At 36.3% G+C, this 23428-nt stretch overlaps 2 protein-coding genes across 2 annotated transcripts in view; one reads left to right on the top strand and one right to left on the bottom strand.

The window, feature by feature from the left end:
* The window catches only part of LOC138332295 (kinesin-like protein KIF22-B), a 28183-nt gene extending 12315 nt beyond the window's left edge, over positions 1-15868 (bottom strand). Inside the window, exons 1-5 of the mRNA XM_069280328.1 lie at positions 15768-15868; positions 5412-5555; positions 3654-3781; positions 2860-3020; positions 477-622 (exon numbers count right to left, since the gene is read on the bottom strand). Of these exons, the coding sequence (XP_069136429.1) occupies positions 477-622; positions 2860-3020; positions 3654-3781; positions 5412-5554 (578 nt within the window). The 5' untranslated portion in view covers position 5555; positions 15768-15868. The remainder of the gene's footprint in view (positions 1-476; positions 623-2859; positions 3021-3653; positions 3782-5411; positions 5556-15767) is intronic.
* Positions 15869-15887: 19 nt separating this feature from the next.
* LOC138332296 (PAXIP1-associated glutamate-rich protein 1-like) lies at positions 15888-22183 on the top strand. The gene is made up of 4 exons (XM_069280329.1): positions 15888-16010; positions 16386-16739; positions 18392-18471; positions 20710-22183. The coding sequence occupies exons 2-4, from the start codon at positions 16459-16461 to the stop codon at positions 21330-21332; spliced, it is 984 nt and encodes a 327-aa protein (XP_069136430.1). The 5' UTR covers positions 15888-16010; positions 16386-16458; the 3' UTR covers positions 21333-22183.
* Positions 22184-23428: the final 1245 nt, after the last annotated feature.

Raw genomic sequence — 23428 nt, 5'->3', positions numbered from 1 at the left:
AACGTATCACATGATACCTGATAATGTTTTTGACTTTTGTTTCTATTGGTGATGGAATGATCCTAACAGATGATATCCCGAGGTAACGTTATTTTAGCGAGAAGATTACAAACCGTTATGTTCCATCACCACGCTAGATCTATACTAGTCCCGCACAAACATTATCGAGTATAATGATTTTATCTTGATTTAGTCACATTGAGGAGGAAAGTAAATCTTCAGTTTGCTATTATTCCGTCTTTGCATATTACAGAGTTAGCTCCCTTGGGGGTAGGTATCAATTGTTACGTCATTATTTTGTGAGTGCAATTATTATTAATTCACGTTGTTTTCTCCGAAACATATGATGTTACGCTCTTAAACACATGACGTCACAATCAATACCTATCCGTAAGTGCAGATAACTCTAATATGAAAATTCTGAATAGATCAGTGTAATATATAATTAAACTGAACCACTTTCTCATCAGACTAACCTGTTACTGGAAGCTGGTCCAAAGTGAACTTTAAACTCGTCAAAGTTTTCTATCTCCTGCTTTGCCAGCCCTGGGACAAATATGTTTTTATCTCCGTCTTCTCTGATGGGTAGGTCAGAGTTCTTTACATCTAACAAGTCCATTACCTACACACACAAAAATAAAGAAAAAAATAGAAATATGTCTGTTAGACATTTAGCGCTCGCTAACTACTTCCTAACCTTAATTTCCGCTATGAAATCATCCTCTGCAACAGGTGTATGTAGCACTTTCACTCACTATCCTTAGGACTATTGCAAGGAGATAGTATAGATTATCACTGACAAGTATATCATAATAAATGTTTTTGAAAGTTTGGTGTCACTATTCATGGCGACATCTATTAAACGCTATAAGACACTGACTTTCGGTATCGCGTGCACAGTTGGAATCTGCGCATAGAGGATGTACACAGACTCTACACCTGACAAGGAAAATAATGGTACGAGTACACTCGCACTAAAAATGCAGAATAAGTAGACACTACAGGGCTTAACTGGAATGACCCTCTTCTTCTAGAATTTAACTTCAGTTTTTTCTTTCAGGAAGACTTTTTAATCTAGGAGATTAAGATCTTCTGGGAAAAAGACAACTTGAATTGACCTCAGTATTGTAACACTCAATGACACAAAACATGTCCATGACCATGTCATTTATAGCTCTAGGCTCTCAGGGAATAATATTTTATTGAACCTTCAGCAGTGTATGTACCTGTAGCTATAGGCTCTCAGTGAATAAGATTTTATTAAACCTTCAGCAATGTATGTACCTGTAGGCTCTCAGTGAATAAGATTTTATTGAACCTTCAGCAATGTATGTATCTGTAGGCTCTCAAGTGAATAAGGTTTTATTGAACCTTCAGCAATGTATGTATCTGTAGGCTCTCAGTGAATAAGATTTTAGTGTTTTTTCTGCCTATATATTTGGGGCCGAAATAAGGCCCCATTCCCAATTGTATTTCTTGTTATTTTTTCCCAAATCTATGTCTAAATTTCCCAAATCAGTGAGATGACGCCAATTTTGTGTGACGAAACAAAAAATTCTTGAAATCCCAAGTCTGAACGTGGTATTTTAGTATACATTCTTACACTTGATTCTTAGAGAAGGATAATTGTTTATTTCTACCTTTTCCAAAATTTCCATAAACACTGTTAAAATTTTTCATTTCATACTTTTATCGCACAAAATTTCCCAATTTTCACCAGGTGACAATTTCCCCAAAATGCCCAGGAAAAACACTGGATTTTATTGAACCTTCAGCAGTGTATGTACCTGTAGGCTCTCAGCGAATAAGATTTTATTGAACCTTCAGCAATGTATGTACCTGTAGGCTCTCAGTGAATAATAATTTATTGAACATTCAGCAATGTATGCACCTGTAGGCTCTCATGATCAGTGCATAAGCAATGTATGTACCTATGCCATATTCAATAGACATAATCAGCAATGTATGTACCTGTACCATATTCAATAGACATAATCAGCAATGTATGTACCTGTCTCATATTCAATAGACATAATCAGCAATGTATGTACCTGTACCATATTCAATAAACATAATCAGCAATGTATGTACCTGTGCCATATTCAATAGACATAATCAGCAATGTATGTACCTGTACCATATTCAATAGACATAATCAGCAATGTATGTACCTGTCTCATATTCAATAGACATAATCAGCAATGTATGTACCTGTACCATATTCAATAAACATAATCAGCAATGTATGTACCTGTACCATATTCAATAAACATAATCAGCAATGTATGTACCTGTCTCATATTCAATAGACATAATCAGCAATGTATGTACCTATGCCATATTCAATAGACATAATGAGCAATGTATGTACCTGTACCATATTCAATAAACATAATCAGCAATGTATGTACCTGTACCATATTCAATAAACATAATCAGCAATGTATGTACCTGTCTCATATTCAATAGACATAATCAGCAATGTATGTACCTGTACCATATTCAATAGACATAATCAGCAATGTATGTACCTGTACCATATTCAATAAACATAATCAGCAATGTATGTATCTGTACCATATTCAATAGACATAATCAGCAATGTAATGTCAATTTCAACAGACAGGGTTTTAATGCACATTTAAGAATATCATACATTTTATGACTGTCATTTTTACTACACATGAGCTGATAGGACTTCGACTTGTTTTAGGTATAAACTTTCATCTTGCTATCCAAGGCAAACACTTGCAAACAGAAGAAATCTGATAATAATGTACATTTTATGAGAGTGTTCATTTGCTGGCATGATACACTCACAAAAGAAAACTTTTCTAAACTAATAATGTGTTGCTTCACCTTTTCATTGTATATTTCCAGATAGGAAAAAGAGACACTGTATTTCCACTGCTCTCCCTTACAAGCTTTCTTTTCCTCAGAGATTCTCTGGAACAGTCCATTGATGACCCGGGGGATGACACCTGGGTTACTGGGAGATCCTAACATGGTGTGGGTCTTTCCTGAGGACAGAATTTAAGATATTCAGAGGATGGTATAATGCTGTAAAGATTTTATCATAACGTTATCATTGTTCACATTTATAGTATATAATACCACAGTGTTCACACATATCCATCATTTAAAATTCAACACCAGAGTCAGGAGTGACTGCTAAGCACTGATAGTCACTGTCACAATGACTGTGCATGTGGTCTATTGATCAGCCCTGCTGGATTCACATATATACAATGTATATATATAAGCCCTGTACCTTCCTGGCTGTAGATCTAGAGTTGACCTTTATTCGTCATCATTTGCATAGTACAGAATTATCAGCCCTTGTGGGTTGGTATTAGGCCTGCAACAATTCACCATCCTTTTGTTTTGATGCAATTTTCAATACTTTCCTTTTGGTTTGGTTATTTTCAGAGAACTGATTGCAGTCCCAATAATGACATTTTTGGTGAACCCTGGTGAATAGCTGCATCTCTATAGTAGGTATTGATGATGACATCATGTTGTGGGCATTACTTCACTTTACTTTAAAGAAACATGCTGTAATTTCCGCTACCAAAATAATAACATCACACTCGATACCTACCCACAAGGGCAGATAACTCTGTAATAGGCAAAGACAGAAAAAATATACATACCAGCCCCTGTGGGTCCATAAGCGAATATGGAAACATTCTGTCCTTGTAAAGCATGTAGAAGTTTTGGCTTCACACAATCTTGGAACAACTGTTGCTGAGTCGCTGACATGTCATACACTGTTGTGAAACTGAAATCATACACACGTCATACACTGTTGTGAAATTGAAATCATAACACATGTCATACACTGTTGTGAAATTGAAATCATACACACATCATACACTGTTGTGAAATTGAAATCATACACACATCATACACTGTTGTAAAATTGAAATCATACACACATCATACACTGTTGTAAAATTGAAATCATACACACGTAGTACACTGTTGTAAAATTGAAATCATACACACGTAGTACACTTCAACTCTTTTTTTACCAGTATGATTTTGGCTAATGTTCACCCTCTTTCCTTATGGCAAAGCCTCTAAATTTTTCCCAATTCAAGCCCAAAATCAAAGTTTCTTGAAAATTATCCAAAAATATGTACTTAGGTCACACATTTCCCAAATTCAAAGCCACAGGCCCAATTTTCAAAGCAGTAAGAAAAAGCTTTGCATTTCTGCTATATCATCTATCCAAGCCAAAGTGAAGTCTATGTGGGTATAACTGTCTTAACTGACACCCAAAATGGGATCATTATTACATGAACAGAGTTGACATTGTAATGTTAACTGATCACCGTCAAACTGGCTATTCCATCTTGTGGAGTATATTGTTGTTGATAAACGGTTTAATGCATGAACATTCAAACTCAGTTAAAAATGTAAATATAAACTATGTATCTTCCTATGCAATATACAGTCCATATAGAACGAATATATACGTACCCGGCCTACTATACCTTTCGGCCAGGTACAAAATGGTGCCTATTTGTCCTAGTGGAGCACTGCCTCAGAGAATCACTCAGGCACACAATTTTCTGAACTTTTTTGTAGGTTTCCAATAATTTCATACATATACATGTATTTATATGTTATTTTTGTCTAAAACAAACATAATGACCATTATTATTATCAACCGTACCGGTCATGATCAGAAGACATCTAATTCACAGGTAGTAGACAGACTTACTGTATATTCTTTTCTTCGGAAAGACTTTCATAATTATATGTGAAGCAAATCTCGCTGTGAATTTGATAGGGAATCAAGTTGACCCTTGACTTTTAGCAGATATAGGAGTCAAATCACAATTTCTTAGAAATCTGAAGAGTCAAACATATGACAAATAGACATGTCACATGTCAATGTGTTTCAAACCCAGGAGTCAATTAACAAATGAATGATATTTTATATGGTACAGTTTCATTGCCTAGTAGCTTTAGATAAGCGATATAAAATAGGCATTATAAAATGCATACAAATGTTTTAATCATGGTTTGCATAATCATTACTTTGCTCCATTTAGTAATAGGCACCAATTGTAGCTCTAAAGACGACATCATTATCTTCTGAATGTCTTTCAAGCTAAAATATTGCAGCTAATAGTTGATATAGATGCCAGAGTTTTGCAGACAATCGTCTCACAACGGACTAGTGCACATTATGAAGATTGTCTGCAAATTTAATGCTCTGGCATCTATTTAGACCATATAATAGGTTCCATATAGGAAGGTATTGTTCATGATCAATGCTTAAATAATTTCCCTCAATTAGGATTTTCACAACATTGTCATATTGCTAACAGAAATGTGTTAAAATGTGTAAGGATATCATAGGATGATTGGCAAATATAGCATAAATCATTTTAACTTACTCATATTTGATGTTTTCATTGACATTGCGGTGATTGAAGATTTCGACTGAGTTAGCGGTGCAGCTAACACAGTTCTTGTCATCTATCTTCAGAATGGGTCGTACACGAACTACCACTGTCACTTTGGATTTCTTCTTATCCATACTACAAAACAGAAAGTCTAGATCTGTTAATCACTTAATGTTTATTAATCACTTCAAACATTTTATCATGAAATTGAATGCTAATTATATTTGTTATAATTAGTAACATCAGGGGTTACACAAGACCTTTATAGTTTATATAATATTGTAGCGATTCCCGCCTCCGGTCCTCTTGTAGGGTTCCTTCGTCAGTATAGTGGTAGTCGCAGACTAACTGGAATGTCACATACAAATATCTTATCCTGGCGTCTCCGGAGTACAGCTGTTTTCTGGACGATGTATTTCTAAGTTAGATATTAGCCAGATTTTAAGTATAAATGTTATTATTAAGAAATCATCAGAGTTAACTTACAATATGCAAATTGCAATAGATTAGCAACCTCATGAAATCTCTGACTAGAATAGGTGAAGTTCAAAGAACAATTTTAACTCGAACTAATATCAGAGTACGAGCCTCAATCCATCCACAGATAAATTCACAATAAATATAAATAACAGAAAGCTTAGAAACTCTCACTAGGGATAATAAATAATATAAGTAATTGATCTTTGACAAATAGCTAAAACTATAAGTCCCAAAAGAAAGATAATTTATAATATTGGAAAATAATTACAGACAAATAGATTTATTTAAGGTGAATAAATAGCCTTTTCCCTATGGTAATTTTATCCCAAGTACTGTACCAAAGTTTGTTACTAATTCTAATAACAATTCTATAATTCCACTAGTTAAAAATCACTATAAGTATCCTTAAAGACGATGTCCTAGCGCTAGCCTACTATATAGGAGTAACAGTGCTACATTTCAATACAACTTATACTGGCTTATATATCTTTAGTTATTAAGTCTCAAGGCAACATGAATCGTGGTGCAGATCCAATACATAGCATTAGTTTCACTGCTATGTTTCAATTACTGGTGATAACACCAAGTAATAACCATTACATACATTGTACATTTCGATTCAGCTGTAGACCTACTGTAGTTAGGGTGAACCCAGAGCCGCGGTCGAACGACTATTGGCTGTCCAGCACATCGGACACAGTATTTATACCCAAAGCTATATCATTGACAGTTACAATATTATATAATATACAATCCCTGTCTAGCATTTTTTTTAGTTTGGTTTGTATTATACTATGTAGCAAGCATGGAAAATTTCTTTTTTAGCTGTGCTTTTTTAACATATGTCCCATAATCGTATCCACTATATAATGTATGTCTTTGTATTGAAACTGTATGCTGTGAAACTATTTAAAACTTCGCATTATTATTACTATCCTATCTTTTACATAAATATAATTTCATTTGTTATAAAATGTTTATACCATTGTTTGTCGTAAGAATAGGAGATTTCAGAAAAGATGGCGATGACGTCACACAAAGGTAGGGCTGAAACGCTCAAAGGTACAACTCCGTTTATCTGTACACATTAACATGGTGGGAACACACCCGCTTGCGATGTTTGTTTACATTTTATTGTAATAAATAGTACGACAAACCGAGAACTATTGCGTTATTTTAATTTTAAAAAAGTGTAAATAAAAATATTTTACAATAATGCACTAATTTAAACATATGGTATTCATATATTTTACTCTGTTTATACTCCATTTTCGACCGCTACGAGAAAACACGGTCGCCATTTACGTATAACATTGACAGACATATTGCAAATATCAACTTGAAATTACAAATTAAATTCAAAATCCCCCAAAATATTATTATAAGTTATTACTGTTTTCGAAGTGTTACTTGATAAAATACCTTACAATGTATGATAAGTGCAAAATTAAACATTTGCTTTCGTATATTACCCCAAGCCCACGGCAGCCATTACAGTACAGCCGAGAACCCGAATTTCGTCCATTTTCAGTGTCAAAAAAATACGTATTCTGGTTAATTTTTTTTCATCAATTTTGGGAATTAGTTTATAACATACAAATGAGTCAGTTTGTAGGTTCATTTTATCACATTTATAAACAAAACTAGAGTATTTATGATTCTCGAAGCCGTGCGCAATGTATCCTGGCCGGCATTTACAGTACTACGATCTGTAATTTATATCAATTTAAATGAAGTCTAACTAATATGTTTTCAAATTTTCTAAAAGTAATATCACTTCAATTTGAGACTTAACATAGCAGTCTATGGGATAAAAGCAGCAGAAAATGAAATATTAAAAATGAAATCTGCAGCATTAAAACTGAACGATTTCACCATTTTATTTTTCGAGATCGGCAGCCATACGTGTACGTGTAACACAGTAGTTTAATTACTATTCGTCATTTTGTTACGATACAAGAGCATTCCATTAAAACAACATGTACATATTAAATAACAAAATATATATCTTAAACAAGTCCTTATTGAGATAAAAGTGTTGGTAATTATCAATATGATTTATTTTCCAAACAATGCTGTGGCCTGCGGTGATCTACCAGCGACGAAGCCATGCACGAGCGGCCGTGGTCTAGCCAGATATGGTCCACCTTTCGTTATGTTATATAGTGTTGTGAGCAGCTTTTTCGCGCATGTACAACAGGACAAATAAAATCAATTATCTATTCATAACTTTTTCACAACATGGATTTCATACGTGTGAACAAAAAACGGGTTCGGTGATGTGACGACCCGCCGACATTGGAAGTCGCTTCGCAACACTAAATCTACCTCTTAAACAATTTCGGCCCTCATTGGAAGTCAGGAGACTTATGGAGAGGCATTGATGGGCTCCGTGATTGCGGTGACTGATTAGGGGTTTTTTAACCCCTCCCTACACCGACTAGAAATTGAGTTCCGGTTGCGCGCGCAATTAAAACGTAGTATTTACAGTTCATATAATACAAGTTAAAAATGCTAGTATAGCATATTGAGTGGAGCCGAAGGATATAGATTTGATTTCTCATGAGGTATAATGTCATAATTAATATTTTAAAATATAGTATTTTGGCATTAATATATAAATTGGTGGTAATAGTGGCGGGGCTTTCCCCAGACATCTATTGACACCAGTTGGTATAGTAAAGTTTGATAGTGGACACACTTTAACTTAAATTCTAGATTAATTGGGTAGATACTTAAAATTTTAGGCCAGTATTAGATTGTCACTAAAATGATTTGGCCATATACTTAATTATTTGGAAAACGATCCTTGGTTAACACACAGAATCAGTCGGAGCCGAACTTGCTTGGATGATGTTTCCAATGGTTGTTCAGTCTGCTTTTGAAGATATTGACATTTGGTGCACTCGATACGTCGGTAGGAAGACCATTCCATAGGTTTACCACACGGTTCGAAAAGAAGTTTCTGCTTGAGTTTAGTCTGAAGGACTTCTTAAAGATTTTATTGGCATTTCCTCTAGTAGCTGTGTATGTTGGTTTTTGAAACATCCTTCTTGAGTCTATAGAATCTATTTGATTGATAATTTTGTAGGTTTGAATCAAGTCGGATCTTTTTCTCCTATACTCCAGCGTTGGGAGGCCAAGTTTTCTTAGTCTCTCACCATATGGGATGTCCTTTAGGGAGGGTATCCTTTTAGTTGCTCTTCTCTGGACGTTTTCAATAGCTCTTTTGTCTTTCTGGTACATTGGTGACCATATAGTTGAACCATACTCTAGGTGAGGTCTTACAAGTGTCTTGTACAATATATTGAATACATTTGGGTCCATGTAGGTGAATGTTCTGAAGATTACCCCCATGATTTTGTTTGCTTTCGCTGTTGCGTTGTTTACATGTTCAGTAAAAGTTAATTTGTGGTCTATAGTCACCCCGAGGTCTTTTTCAGATGTAGTTTTCTTGATTGTTATCTTCGAGTTGCTATCTCCAATAGTGAATTTTGAATTTTTGATTCCATTTCCGATTTCCATATGTTTGCACTTATCTAGATTGAGTTCCATAAGCCAGGTATTTGTCCACTTAGTTATGTTGTTTATGCTGCTTTGGAGCTCATGAATATGTGTTATAGTACTTGATGCTGAGTATAATTTGGTATCGTCTGCGAAAAGCTTTGTGATACAGGTTGCAGCTTCTGGTATGTCGTTAACATATATTAAAAATAGTACTGGTCCAAGTACGCTGCCCTGTGGGACTCCACTGCTTACTGTTTGCACATCAGATTTTTGGCCATTAATAATAACTCTCTGTTCCATTCCAGATAGAAAGTCTTTTATCCAAGATAGTAGCTTCCCTTTAATTCCGTAGCTTTCAACTTTATGGAGAAGCAGACGGTGAGACACTTTGTCAAATGCCTTTTTGAAGTCAAGGTAAATGACGTCGATGTTATAACCGTTATCTAAAGCAGTTATCCAGTCTTCTAGTGTCTCTAGTAGTTGGGTTGTACAAGATCTCCCATGTCTGAATCCGTGTTGTTCTTTAGTGAAAAAATTGTTGGTATCCATATGTTTGATTATTGCGTCACGAATTATACGTTGTAAAATTTTAGAGGGAACAGACGTCAGGCTGATGGGTCTGTAGTTTCCTGGATCTTTCCGTGACCCCTTTTTGTATATAGGGCTAACGTTGGCCTTTTTCCATTGGTTTGGGAGGGTTCCTTCTTGTAGAGATTTCCTGTAAATCAAGGTGAGAGGCCGTTTCAGTTCCTTGATGGTTTTAACGATGAGGTTGGGGTGAATGTTATCGGGTCCTGGTGACTTGTTGCTATTGATTTGTAGTACAGCTTGTTCAACTATTTGTTCCGTTATTGGGACATTTTCCAAGGGAGACTGGTATGTTCTTGATGGTAGATGGGGAAGTGGTTTTGAAGGATCATCTTTAGTGAAAACACTAGCAAAATAATTGTTCATTATATTTGCTACCTCTAAAGGGTCTTGGGTGATGATCCCATCTGTAGATTTGACACTGAACATTGTCGGCGCTGTTTTGGTTTTGGATCTCACATATTTCCAGAAGAGCTTGGGGTTGGTTTTGATCTTTGAGGCAATGTCCTGCTCGTACGAATATTTAGAAAGTCGTAGTGCTTTAGTTGCTTCGTTTCTGGCTTTTTTGTAATTATCAAAGTTTGTAGTTGTCTTACAGTGTAAGTATTTTGTCCAGAGTCTGCTTTTCTTTCTTATTTTATCTTGAGCCTCGCGGCTTATATATGGTTTCCTTCGGCTTTGATTTCCAAGCTTATAGGTTGGGACATTGTCCGCTATTTGTTTCTTCAGGTAGTCTTCAAAGGTATTCCAAGTTTCTTCGATGGTTGAACTGGCTTCTAGCGGTGTCAGATCAAGTTTGTGTAGATTGTCATTTATTCGGTTGTAGTTTCCCTTGAGGAAGTTATATCGTCTCACATCACATGTTTTGTTGTGGGTTTCTGTGTATGTCAGTAGATTGAATGACAGAAGGAGGTGGTCGCTTAAGCCTAATCCGGGGTTGAGAGTTAGGTTATCTATCATTCCCTCTTCATTTGTAAATATCAAATCGAGTATATTGCTTTGTTGACCTTCTCTAAAGCGGGTTGGTTGGTTGACGTGTTGATACAGATAGCAGTCCTTGACCTTGGATATAAATAGGGAGGATGGATGTTGAACTCCAGAGTTTGATGTATATGATGTCCAATCAATTTGCTTGAAGTTGAAATCTCCCACGATTAACTTGTGTGAGCTGTTGTTTAAATATATTTGGTCCAGCAGGTTTAATAGTTTGAGATTTCCTGTAGCTGTAGAATTTGGGCTTCTATAGATGGTACATAGGAGCAGACGATCATTTCCCAGCAGATTGATGATACAGCATAGTTGATCATCCATGTCATCGACTAATTCAATAATGTCCACACTAATATGACATTTGACATAGACTCCTACTCCTCGCTTGCATGTTTTGGGCTGCAACAGGTTATAGTCATCCAATAGCTTAGAACGGTCGTCACTCTCATAAAGGGGATTCTTGTAATTTGTTTCTGTCAAACAGATGATATCTGGATGATGGTGTTGTATATAGTCCTCCAGCTCGGTTTTCTTTGTAGTAGTTAGCGTGTCGCAGTTGGTGTATATTATCGACAGGGAGCTTTTCACGGTGGAAAATATTTCAGTTTTTGGTTTTAAAATATTAAAACATTCATCCTATCTGGATTTATTTTGTTGATCGGTCTGGTTGGATTCTGTTGAGATTTCTTCGTCAGAGTCTAACTCGTAGATGAGTTTTTGTGAATGATCACATATTGCAACATTCGGAGACTGGAGAGCGGTGCTATTATGTACATCCACTGTAGTTAGTATTTTGTTGTTGTTCGATGTTCTCATATGAATTGGGCTTATGGAATGACCATTTATGGTTGTAGCTGTTGTTTGTATATTTTTTGCCATACTTTTGATCTGGGCTGTTGGGATACCTATGGCGGGGCTATCCCCAGACATTAGGTTATCCGGTAGTGTTGTTATTTCTGTCAAGGCTGGTTTCGCGACAGGGCAATTCCCAAACACTATGCCTTTCTGTTTTTCGTTAGTCTGCCCCTTGTTTTTAGATGGATCGTTGTCTCTCATATGTTTGGTTGTTTCAGATTGGGCATGTTGTTTTTCAAGGTATTTGTTCTTCCTATCGTCTCTCTGTTGTTTCGTCAGGTCCCTTGTTAAGATTACTCTCTTCATAGTGGGAGGAGCGTACTGCTTGATATGTCGAGCATTCTCTAGTAGTTTCTTCCTCTCGTTTGGGTTTTTCATAATGGCTATTAAAGGTCTTGACTTATCTGGAGTGAGTTTACCTATTCTATATAGCGCAAGTATTTGAGGATCTTCTATTCCCAGTATCCGTGACAGCTCCTGGAATATTTTTTGGTCATGGGCTTTGAAATCTTTATCCTCAGATGTTGGTGGTAATTCAGGCATATGGAATAAAATTATATTGGCTTCTTTGGACTTCCGGTCATGTAGTTCTTTGGTTCTTTCATCTACAAGGTTTTTGATAGTAGATTTTAGTTCGTCGACTATTTCTGTCTTGCTTGACTGGACTTCAATTTTGATTTGATTTCTCGTTGAGACTTCTATTTGGTTCATTCTTGTTTCTAGTCCATCTAATCTTTCTTCATTTTTCTCACAAAGATTTTTGAGCGAGTTGTTGATTTGGTCCAAGGTTGGTTTGGTCTTGGTACATACATGGCAGGTCCACGACAGGTTAGGTATTTCGCCTGTGATGATACAGTCATATACAGTCTTAGAGATGCCTGTGCAGTGTTGACAGAAATTTAAATTGCAGATTTCACAATTCACATGGTTTAACATGGTGTCCAATTCGATTTGACATCTGCCACACATGTAGATGGAATCCTCGGGCTTGGACCTTTTCCGGTGGTCTAGACTCTCAGCCATTGTTTTCTAAGTTGGTATGGGTAACCGTGTATATATGAGGTATCGAGTGATTTGTTACAACGTCTTAGTGAGATGGATAGTCACTTTTGAATTCACACACTAGTAATTATATTATGGTGATATTGATATAAATATATATATTGTAGATATATATCTACAACATATAGTTAACACTACGTGATTAGTTGCACTATTTATAGTATTACATATATTAGGTGGGATGGCGAGTCAATCCCCAAACATCCCCGAGTTGCTCAAAAATATCTATTATAATCTTAATCAAGACAGATAATGGACAGTCCCCATTTATCCACTATGGATCTCTATTCCTAAAATGTAATTTGGCTATGCGAGAGATTACACTATTACATATACATTTAAAGGGATGGCGAGTCAGTCCCCAAACATCCCTATATGTACACAAAAATATTGGGAAGGTGAGTTATTCTCTAAACCTATCCATGATACTCTATTCAAGATAGTGGACAGTCCCCATATATCCACTGTGGATATCTATGCCTAATATGTAATTAGCTATGTGATAAATTACACTATTACATACAATGGGTGGGATGGCGAGTCAATCCCCAAACATCCCTGTATTTACATAAAAATATTGGGAACAGTTATTCTCTAAACCTATCCAAAATAATCTATTCAAGTTAGTATAGGCTATATCGAGATGGAAGATGGACAGTCCCCATACATCCACTGAGAATATGTACAATGTCAATTTAACTCATGTATTTATATACAGATATGGTTGGATGGCGGGTCAATCCCCAAACATCCTATGGTGGTATATTTAATTTATGCACTGCTCCTGAATAAGTACAATAACTATCTTTCTCAGCCAAGCTCTGCTCAGAACTTCGCCAGGATGTATGCCGTCTTTGTAGAGGCTATAAGATGCCTTAATGGTGGTGTGGTTCTTATTGCTTTTTCTGGATTTGTAGACATCACACGGGAACCTCGGCGCTCTTCACATCCTGGCTCAGATTGATCTCACGTATGCCGATGTTCAGCTCTTGGATCCTAGAGTCCAGCAGAGTGTTATTGTCAGTAAAGACTTCTGGGCTTTTGTGGCCTCTCGATGAGTTCCAGATAGGTATTGAGAGTGGGGGGCATTCAAGGAAGACAGTTTTAACTTCGTTGCCAAAGTGCTTGATGCGAGTTAGCAGTATTCGATATGAACGCAAAATGTCCGATGGGCTAACGTCATTATTAATATCGATGAATTTAGATTCTTTCTTGATGGTTAGGTCGCATGTTCCGGTCCATATAGCTAGTAGAATTGGGCCATGTGTCTTAACGATGTCGTCTAGCTCTCCAACTACATGCTCGATTATTGCACCCGTTGTTTTACCTGGATGAATAAACCACAATATGGATTTCTCGGTATTTGTAAAGGCTTTATCCTTGATGTATCTCCCCTTGCTATCCGAGCACACAACAAGCTTTCTTTTTGGCGCGATATCGACGGCGAGGTCCTTTTCCGACTTCTCGAGGTATTTAATGAGTTTTCCTGTACTCATGAGGATAGATAGGGTACGGAATTTAACGTGGTTGTTGAAATCGGGTCCTCCATGTTTGATTATAGATGTGTACAAACAATTACAGGAAGGTACTCACGTTGGATTTCATGTCCTCCATGTTTGAATATAGATATGTACAAACAATTACAGGAAAGTACTCACGTTGGATACCATGTCCATATATGAATATGTAGATGTGTACAAACAATATTACAGGGGGGTATTCACGTTGGATTCCTCCATACTTTGTTGTTTCATAGACTAGTAATATACCTCCATACTTAGTTTTACATAGACTAGTAGTAAATAGTAACTAGTAATAATAGTAAATGGTAGTTAGTAGTTAAGTAGCTCCCCTAATTCGTGTAGGGTGCTAAATTAAACTACCCGCCAATATGGCTGACTTAATGGGAAATACTTGTCACATGTTGGGAAGGATTTGTATAATAAATAGAATTGTGACGCGTACAAAATTTTAAGATAATGGTCTATGGCATGTTTACAACATTTTTACATAACTCTGACACCTTACAATATCTGAAGTGAGTTGATGATTATCGATTTTCTTCACGCGAAATTGGAGCTGGAGATTTGGTCGTCCATGCTGTCTGCGCGCGCAACCGGAAGAATCATTTGTGTCGACGTCACGCCATCTTTTCTGAAATCTCCTATAGCTCGATCTACAGAGCTAATGTTATTTGAACTTATTTCATTGTATGTATACAACACTAAATAAAACCTGTTGTATCTTTGGCTCCAGGGCCATTTTAGTTAGTACATGTATATGTCAAACCATGTAGAATTTGGGCCAAATTCAACTCTTCAGTCTACCACTTGTACTTAGTAGTAGACACATATAAAATGTTAACATAATTGATGTTTTATCATCATCATAAATATCGTAATATTGGAATATGACGTACCTAGTAATGAATAATTTGCGTGCTCCTGTGCCTAGACTACAGGGGCCCGTATTTACTGCTTATATATAGTATGGGCCTCTGTGTCAAGACTAAAAGAGTATATTTGGCCCCTATAAACAAGGCATTAGTAAGGACTTTAAAAATTAACAACCATACGATTTAAGACAACCCAATTTGGAATGGTATACAATTGACTGATTCGAATTTACTTAATTTAAGGGCCGTATTTTATTAAGCCTACTATGTATACACGTATAGTACTGGCCATTTCCATGTCGTTCAGTGCATAAGCTACTGTACTGAATTAGTAAGAAAATAACCGCCATAAATCTTCGTTTGCATGTTGTTGTGTGTCGTTTGAACGAAATCATCAGTTAAATATACATACTACATCGTCTCTGATGCTAAAATAAGAAGCATTGCAATTATTTTTGTGAGTAAATTACCTTTGTTTTGCGAGACGTCCGTCTGATACAAAACACTCGTCCACTGTTGTTTTGAACTTCCCACTCTTCCGGTGGAATCAACCAATCAAATCGTTCCATCACATCTTGTCGACGAAAAGCTTCAAGCGCTAAAACGACGTTGTCATTGTGCGGGAAAACACCAACCCTGAAAATATGTGTCTGCGTTATAATTATAGTTAAAATAATTAAAAGATAATTATTTCACCAAAGTCAACACAAAAGGTACGTTAAGCATACATCAAATACTTTATATATTTGTTCAAACCATTTATTTCCCCTCAAGCTTCCACACAATAGTGCTTATTGTAATGCAGACCATGTTACAGGACTTGAGACTGTAACTCAAGTTGAGTCGATCGAGACTTATGTGTATGCTTATACAGACCTATACGACCCATATACTATGCCCTTTGGTTATGCAATCAGTAAGTGAAATAAAGAAGACATATATTAATTTTTATTCCTGCATGATCATCAGTCTGCATGTAACTTTAATTAATGTGTATTTAATAATGATAAATTACCATTAAACACTTGTCCAACTTTTTAGCATTCATAAGTTACTAAGTACAAGATGAGTTTTTTTTCTCCTTTCAGCAAGACAGACAATATGTAAAGCATATTTGGACAATCCAGATATTTAGTTATTGACTAAAGACAACATATAGTCATGGGATTGATTGGAGAGTCAGGAACTGAGAAAGAGGCTTGGTGTGTTGAGGGCAGTGATGATGAAAAATATGACCCAACAAAATCTGGAAAAGGTGTTTGGGAACCTACAGCTGAAGATATTCTACTGCTGTTTGAGAAAATTGAAAAGGAAAAAGTATTGGAGTTGAGTTGGAAATGTCCTGGCCGGCGTCCACCAAAGGGAACTGAAGAGGAAGATATGGATGCTACCCAGGATCCTGGCATTGAAGCAGAGCCAGAGGAGGCGGAGGAAGAGCCAAAGTACGGAAACTACAATATTACAGAACATTGTCAGTGTTCTCCCCAGGCCCTTTCCGCATAACGGTCCCGTTACGTGGAAATTTTGGGCCGTTGCACGGGAATTTCTTCCGTAGCGCACTTTCGGCCTCCCGTTGCACATCAATAAATCAGACCCCCATTTTCTCTAAGTAGGTCTACTGAATATAAACCTCATAATAAATCCCTCCTGCTACCTGACAAGTAGTATTCTTATAAATTTACGGTGTCTGTCATGCCGCTATGCCATGTGGTTGGCTCCATTTTTACGACCGTGACAGTGTTGATTAGGTCCTTACTTGTGATCCGCAGGGGTGCCCTGCCAGATTGTACTGTTAAATTGCATTGATAAGTAAACAAAAGAGGTGTGACTAGTCCCTAACCAAGACCTCACTGGTTCTATTTAGCAGTCTGGGGATATAGGTCAGCTAGAGAGAGGAGAAATCACTGATCAAATCCCTTTCAATCATGTGAGCTAACTACGGCGACGTAACTGAAGTACAGCACATCGGCAGTTTAGGAAACAAACTGACACTTTTTCAACAGATTTTTGATTATAGCTAGTGAGCATCATCCTAAAAGCAAACACTGCCTGTGATTGTAATTGATGTACTCACGTTTTTAATGTCATATACTGCTGAAAGATACCACAAACATTGCAACCGAAATGGCCGCCATTTTGGTGTTAGGTAATTGTAATAATAGAGCCAGATGGGTATAAGAAATCCGAATTTGAAAAAATTTCCAAAATTTGTAATTTGTAAATTTTAAGCATAATTGGATGATAATAAACATGTCATATAAGTGTACAGATATGTGTTATAAAAGACTTAAATTTTAACAATAATTTTTTTATCTCTTTCAAAAGTTACATTTACAGTACCAGACAGTAACTAAAGTCTGTTTTAAATATTTTAAATACACAAACAGTGATGGGTGCATAATCCTATAATAATCTAGAATTGTGAAACACATTAAAATAATTCTAATTTAAAAATTTAAATAATTCTAATAATTTTTAAATGCAATTAATCTTGATTCAGTAAATGTGACAGTGAGATCAAAATGTTATTATTTTTTGTTATTTTTATTTTAATTAAAACACTAGGTCATTATAATTAAATTGTGGTACAAAAAAGATTATTCGCGCTGCGCCGCGCAGTTTGCAACGGGAAAAAAATTACCATAGCGCAGTGAAAAAATCCTGGGGAGAACACTATTGTACTGTAAACCAACTTATATCCTGTCTTGATTGCAATATTGTAACTTAATTGTTAAAACCATTCATTGTCTAATCTGGATCGCTGTGTATTCCCGAATACATTGTACAGTATATATTCCATCTTAATTTGTAGTAATTTACACTTGAATCTGGAAACCTGGCTTCTGGCTATATGCTGGTTCCGGTGGCATACACTTTTGACAATTAAGTTACTCTGTACTTCTGAGGTGCCTACTTCATTAACATTTAATCCAGAAGAGATTGAATATCAAGCATAAAGTGTCATAGTGGGCTAGTATTGTACTAAAACATTATGGTATCTCCCACTTAACACAAATGTGAATGCTCAAATAATTGATTGACACAAGAATTATATTAAATTTCCAATACTCAATGTAAGTTCTTTTTATTGCAGGCCACAGCAACCAACAGAATTTGATTTTGATGAAGATGAATTTGACACTGCAACAAAGGTGACACCCAGGAGGACTCCAGGTTTGTCATAAATATATATACAGTGTACCCGCGATAATCCGAATGCCGATAGTCCGGAAAACTCACAATCCGGACAGAAATGTCAGGGTACAGATTTCCGTAACATAATTAATATTCACTAGTCTGGAAATTCATATTCCGAATCCGGAACTCCATTTTGGGAATGGAATGTAATTTTCATTATTAAATTCCCACAATATTCCGGACAATTTGTTGTCGCCACGTGCCGAGAAAATCCAAGGCCAGCTACAGTCATGTGTTCAATACACACTCTCACTTGACACTGAGTGTGTTGTCATAATGACGGCTGCCAGGTCATAGCTACGGGCGTTTACCTGAACACCTTTCACACGGGTACATGCAGTCATGTAACGGATCATTGGTTTTCTATAGGAGATCAAACTTCAGTGTTGTAATTGAGATACGCAATATATTTTTAGCCACACGCTTTTAGACATGCAGTTTGAGCTTGGGTACGGGTACGTATGTTGTAACAGAGACATAGATAATTTATACTATCTAAATCTCTGGCTGTAATACCTTACTTGTTTCGCATGCAGAATATATCGCTATGAGTATCGGATACAATAATAAAGTGAGATAATACTCACAAAATTAATAAGAATTTTAAATGTATGTGAATCTATTCAAATTCATCTTCTGTGGTATAAGATATAAAGGCTACGGCACATGCCATTTACACGTGTGTGACATTGTGCACGAAGTTAGACGTGAACGGGCGCATGGTTATAATATGTTACACATGTCTGTAAGTCAGAAAGCAAAGACTTGTAGAAATGGTCATTAAAAACACACATTACACAAAATAACAATTATACATTTTCACAAAATATTCACAACTATTTGTTATAGTTTTTTAGCCCACCATCATCAGATGGTGGGTTATTCAAATCGCCTTTCGTCAATGGTCTGTCGTCCGTCCGTCCGTTAACAATTCTTGTTACCGCTATTTCTCAGAAAGTACTGAAGGGATCTTCTCAAATTTCACACGTAGATTCCCCTAGGGCCCTAGTTGTGCATATTCCATTTTGGGACCAATTGGTCAACATGATGGCCGACTGGCGGCCATCTTGGATTTTGATAGTTAAAGTTTGTTACCGCTATTTCTCAGAAAGTGCAGAAGGGATCTTTCTCAAATTTCACATGTAGGTTCCCCTAGGGCCCCAGTTGTGCATATTGCATTTTGGGACCAATCGGTCAACAAGATGGCCGACCGGTGGCCATCTTGGATTTTGATAGTTAAAGTTTGTTACCGCTATTTCTCAGAAAGTACTGAAGGGATCTTTCTCAAATTTCATGTGCAGGTTCCTGAAGGGGTCTAGTGCATTTTCGGACTTATCGGTCAGAAAGATGATCAACAGGTAGCCATCTTGGATTTTGATAATTGAAGTTTGTTACTGCTACATATCTTAGAAAGTACTGAAAGGATATTTCTCAAGTTTCATATATAGTATGTAGTAAAAGTTTGAAAAGCAGGGAAAAGATCCCTCTTTCTGTTGTCAGACATAGATCATTCTTTGGTGGGCGTCAAGATCCCTCTGGTTTTTTTATGCCAAGAATGTAGATATTGATCATTGGTTAGGCAATTTGCCATACAACATATCAAGAGTGGGATACGTAGCTATATGCATACATAATACACAATTAACGATGGCTTTAGGTTTCGTATTTTGAAAAAGAAATACGTTTGTTTAATAACCTTAACGTAATGATATAAAAAATATCTATAAAACATAACAAACGAAGTATTTATTATAATACACATGTATTACATAGAAGCCTATCATCGATTACAAGGTCAAGGGGCAAGGCCAAGGAGAGTAACTCATACGTGACAATTTAATTGACTAAGAACACGGAATTCGGCAGTCCGGAAAACTCGTAATCCGGACGGTTTAGGCTGGGAACGATGGTGTCCGGATTATCGAGGGTCCACTGTATATATTCATTGTCATTATTAGTCAGTATGATCCAAAATACCTACCTGTTATTTTCATTGCACCACCAATCTGCTATTCTATTATTTTTCCCTATATTTCAAACTCCATTTCTAAATGCTGCTGTCATGAGCTTAATTGTCCTTTATTAGAATTTAGAATGTTTCAGTAGATTGTGACTGAGTCAGATAATCTATAAATAAATAAACTTAATATTTAATATTTTCACACCCATGAGGACTTTTCATTAATTGGTAATGCTCTGTTTTATTTCCACTAGGTGCCAAAACTCCAAAATCTCAGAAAAAAGTTGCCCGTATGGACAAAGTGTTACAAGACATTATGATGCAGCGTATACAAAATGCAGCAGAAAAACAGGCAAGGAGACAAGGGAGAAGTCCTGGTAGTACTCCGTCTGGTCGTGGCAGGATGGGAATGTCTCCAGGGTCAGGAGGTCACAGATCCCCAGGATCTTCTCCAGCCTCTTCCCCAGCTCCTGTCAGACCTGGATCCTCCCCGGGACTAAGGCCAACTAGACCAGCCATGAACATGGTAACTCGGCCCTCAATGGACCCAGGTTTGACCACTCCAGTACGGTCAGTGCCCTCTTCAGATATCTCTCAGACTCCACAATCTTGGTCAACATCTACAGTCAATACAACACACACAGCTACACCAAGCAAAGATCTGGGAAACACACCTGTTGGAATTCCTCAAGGAGCAGTTTCTCAGGCTGGCTCAGCACCGGCCTCCTCTTCTACATCCATTCCACCATCAGATAATGTATCAGCTAGTCCTGTGGTCCCTAGTGTTGGTCAGAAGGCCATGACAGACACAGTAACAAGTGGAGCTCCACCACAACTACCACCACTACCCCCTGCCCCTGATGGGAGTAGCTCATAATACCCCCACATCCCTCCCCCCTCCCCACCCACACAACCTCACACTCACACAAATCCCCCCATCCCCCTACCCGCAAGATGTCATTAAAAAATTTCCTTTAAGCTGTATGGATTATGAGGAATGAAGTGTGTGATGTCTTGAATTCCCTAAATACATGCTTTATGGAATTTGTTTCTTGATGTTTTATTACAGAGATGAAAATGTGAGTTGTCATTTTATTTACCCCACAGGTATAATGTGTGTGGTATAATAAATGTTTATAAATATTCATCTTTTTTTTTACCACCATGTCCATTGAAAGTATTTTACCTTAAATTGTAATGATCCTGTTTCAATTGAGATTCCATTAAACTATTTGTAATCATGTTTAAAGCTGATCTTTTATTAGGTGTTTTACAGGCGCCATTGAATAAAAAAAAGTGTGTAAATGTAATCCACTTTGTGCTACTAGAGATAAAAGTTTAAACAGAAATTATTGGGTAATATTTTTGAAGTCTCCCATTAATACATTGTTTATGGCCCATTTTCACGATACAGATTTGGTGCTCAAAAGTCTCTTATAAAGTACTTATATATGAAGCAAACATGAGTACCCGTTATGTATAAGTCCAACAAAAATATGTTGTTTAGAAAACTTCTCACTGTTAACATACATAGTTTAGCTTTAATCTGATTTTAGATGTTTCCATGCAAGTTTTGATGCTCTAAAATAAAATAGTGTGAATTGTAATTCTGTGTATCATTTATATAGCCATTTGATTGACTGTATTCTTAAATCTGAAGCCTTGGAATACTGATATCAGCAATGATATTTTTCTTGAAAATCTGTAATAAATACTGTGAAAAAAATAGTTCTGGCTTGTTGAATTTTTCTTCATATTACTTAATTATTTGGAAAAGTGAAGATTTGGAATGAAAACAATCCCAAATACCATTCTGGTAAATGTTTTCAACAGTGAACACACCAATGTATATATTTATTGTCAATTTGAAGATACAGTACATCACTGACTAGTTCAACAAATCTCTGGGAAACTAGGAAAAATATTACTACCAATGATAGCTAGGAGACTTGAATGGAACTAAAAGATACTACCATATGTTGTACCAGTGGTAACTAAAAATTTGTTAGTTTTACTGTATCATTTGACGAGTTCATCTTTGGCATGAATTGTATATCAAACAAACTGAGCAGCAATGCCATTCACTGATGGTAATACATATCAATATAAATAAAGAATGGTTTTAATTTGTATTTTCTGCATGTAGCAAGCTTGCTAGCTCACCGGTAGTTATTCAAAAGATGACTAAGGCTGATTAAAGTTTTTAACGACAAATTAGATCAAATGGTTTCTGGAAGAACTAACTTTACAAAATGTTATATATTGTAAAAGTCAATTTTTTACCTTCTTTCCAATTTTAGGGAAGATAAATCTAAAGCTTTTGAAGCATACCAGAAATGAAAATTTCTTTAATAAAGTGGTTATACCAGCAGTAATCCTTTTGAACAACCTTGCCCTTGTTAATGAAGAACAAAATGCAAGAAGAGCTGTTGTCTTACAATTACATCCCTTGTCCTATAAAATCTTCATAATCAATCATCAGAAATTAAACAAATTTGACCAGAAGCATTTCTAGGGATTTAAAATCTGATAAACTGTTGATTTGTCTCCAGGAGTGGGGTACATGTCTAAGCAATCTAATTAAAATAGACTTGAAATTCTGCTTCACTACGATGCTCTACGTTACGCTCCAATACAAGATTTTATCAACCTCAGTATGACCCTTGTGGTTAGCCAATCGGCGCCCCACCAACAAAATCTTCAGTGTGGTTGATTCTCCCAAAAGTATAACCTGCTCAGAATGTCCAGAGATGTTTCGATTCTAGGGCGTTGTTAGAGCTTGTATTGGAGCATAATGTAGAGCATCATAGTGGAGCGGAATTACAAGTGTAATTTTAATTAGATTGCATGTCTAACCATTCTATAATATAAGTAAAGGTTCTGTTGGTTAAGTTTGTATTGGAACCCTTTATTGTCAAGGGTCATTAACAACATACAGATTTAATAAGTGCAGAAAGTCAGATTATTGACTTT

This window comes from Argopecten irradians, chromosome 9 (genome assembly GCF_041381155.1).
Source record: "Argopecten irradians isolate NY chromosome 9, Ai_NY, whole genome shotgun sequence".
In the NCBI taxonomy this organism is placed as follows: Eukaryota; Metazoa; Mollusca; class Bivalvia; order Pectinida; family Pectinidae; genus Argopecten; species Argopecten irradians.
Note: the sequence above shows the minus strand (reverse complement) of the source record. Positions and strands in the feature narration are given on the sequence as shown.

Excerpts from the sequence above, each read along its gene's own strand:
- LOC138332296 (XM_069280329.1), top strand. The coding sequence starts at position 16,459 with ATGGGATTGATTGGAGAGTCAGGAACTGAGAAAGAGGCTTGGTGTGTT. Across the intron at positions 16,740-18,391 it reads GAGGCGGAGGAAGAGCCAAA|GCCACAGCAACCAACAGAAT; the intron begins GTACGGAAACTA and ends TTTTTATTGCAG. Across the intron at positions 18,472-20,709 it reads GACACCCAGGAGGACTCCAG|GTGCCAAAACTCCAAAATCT; the intron begins GTTTGTCATAAA and ends TATTTCCACTAG.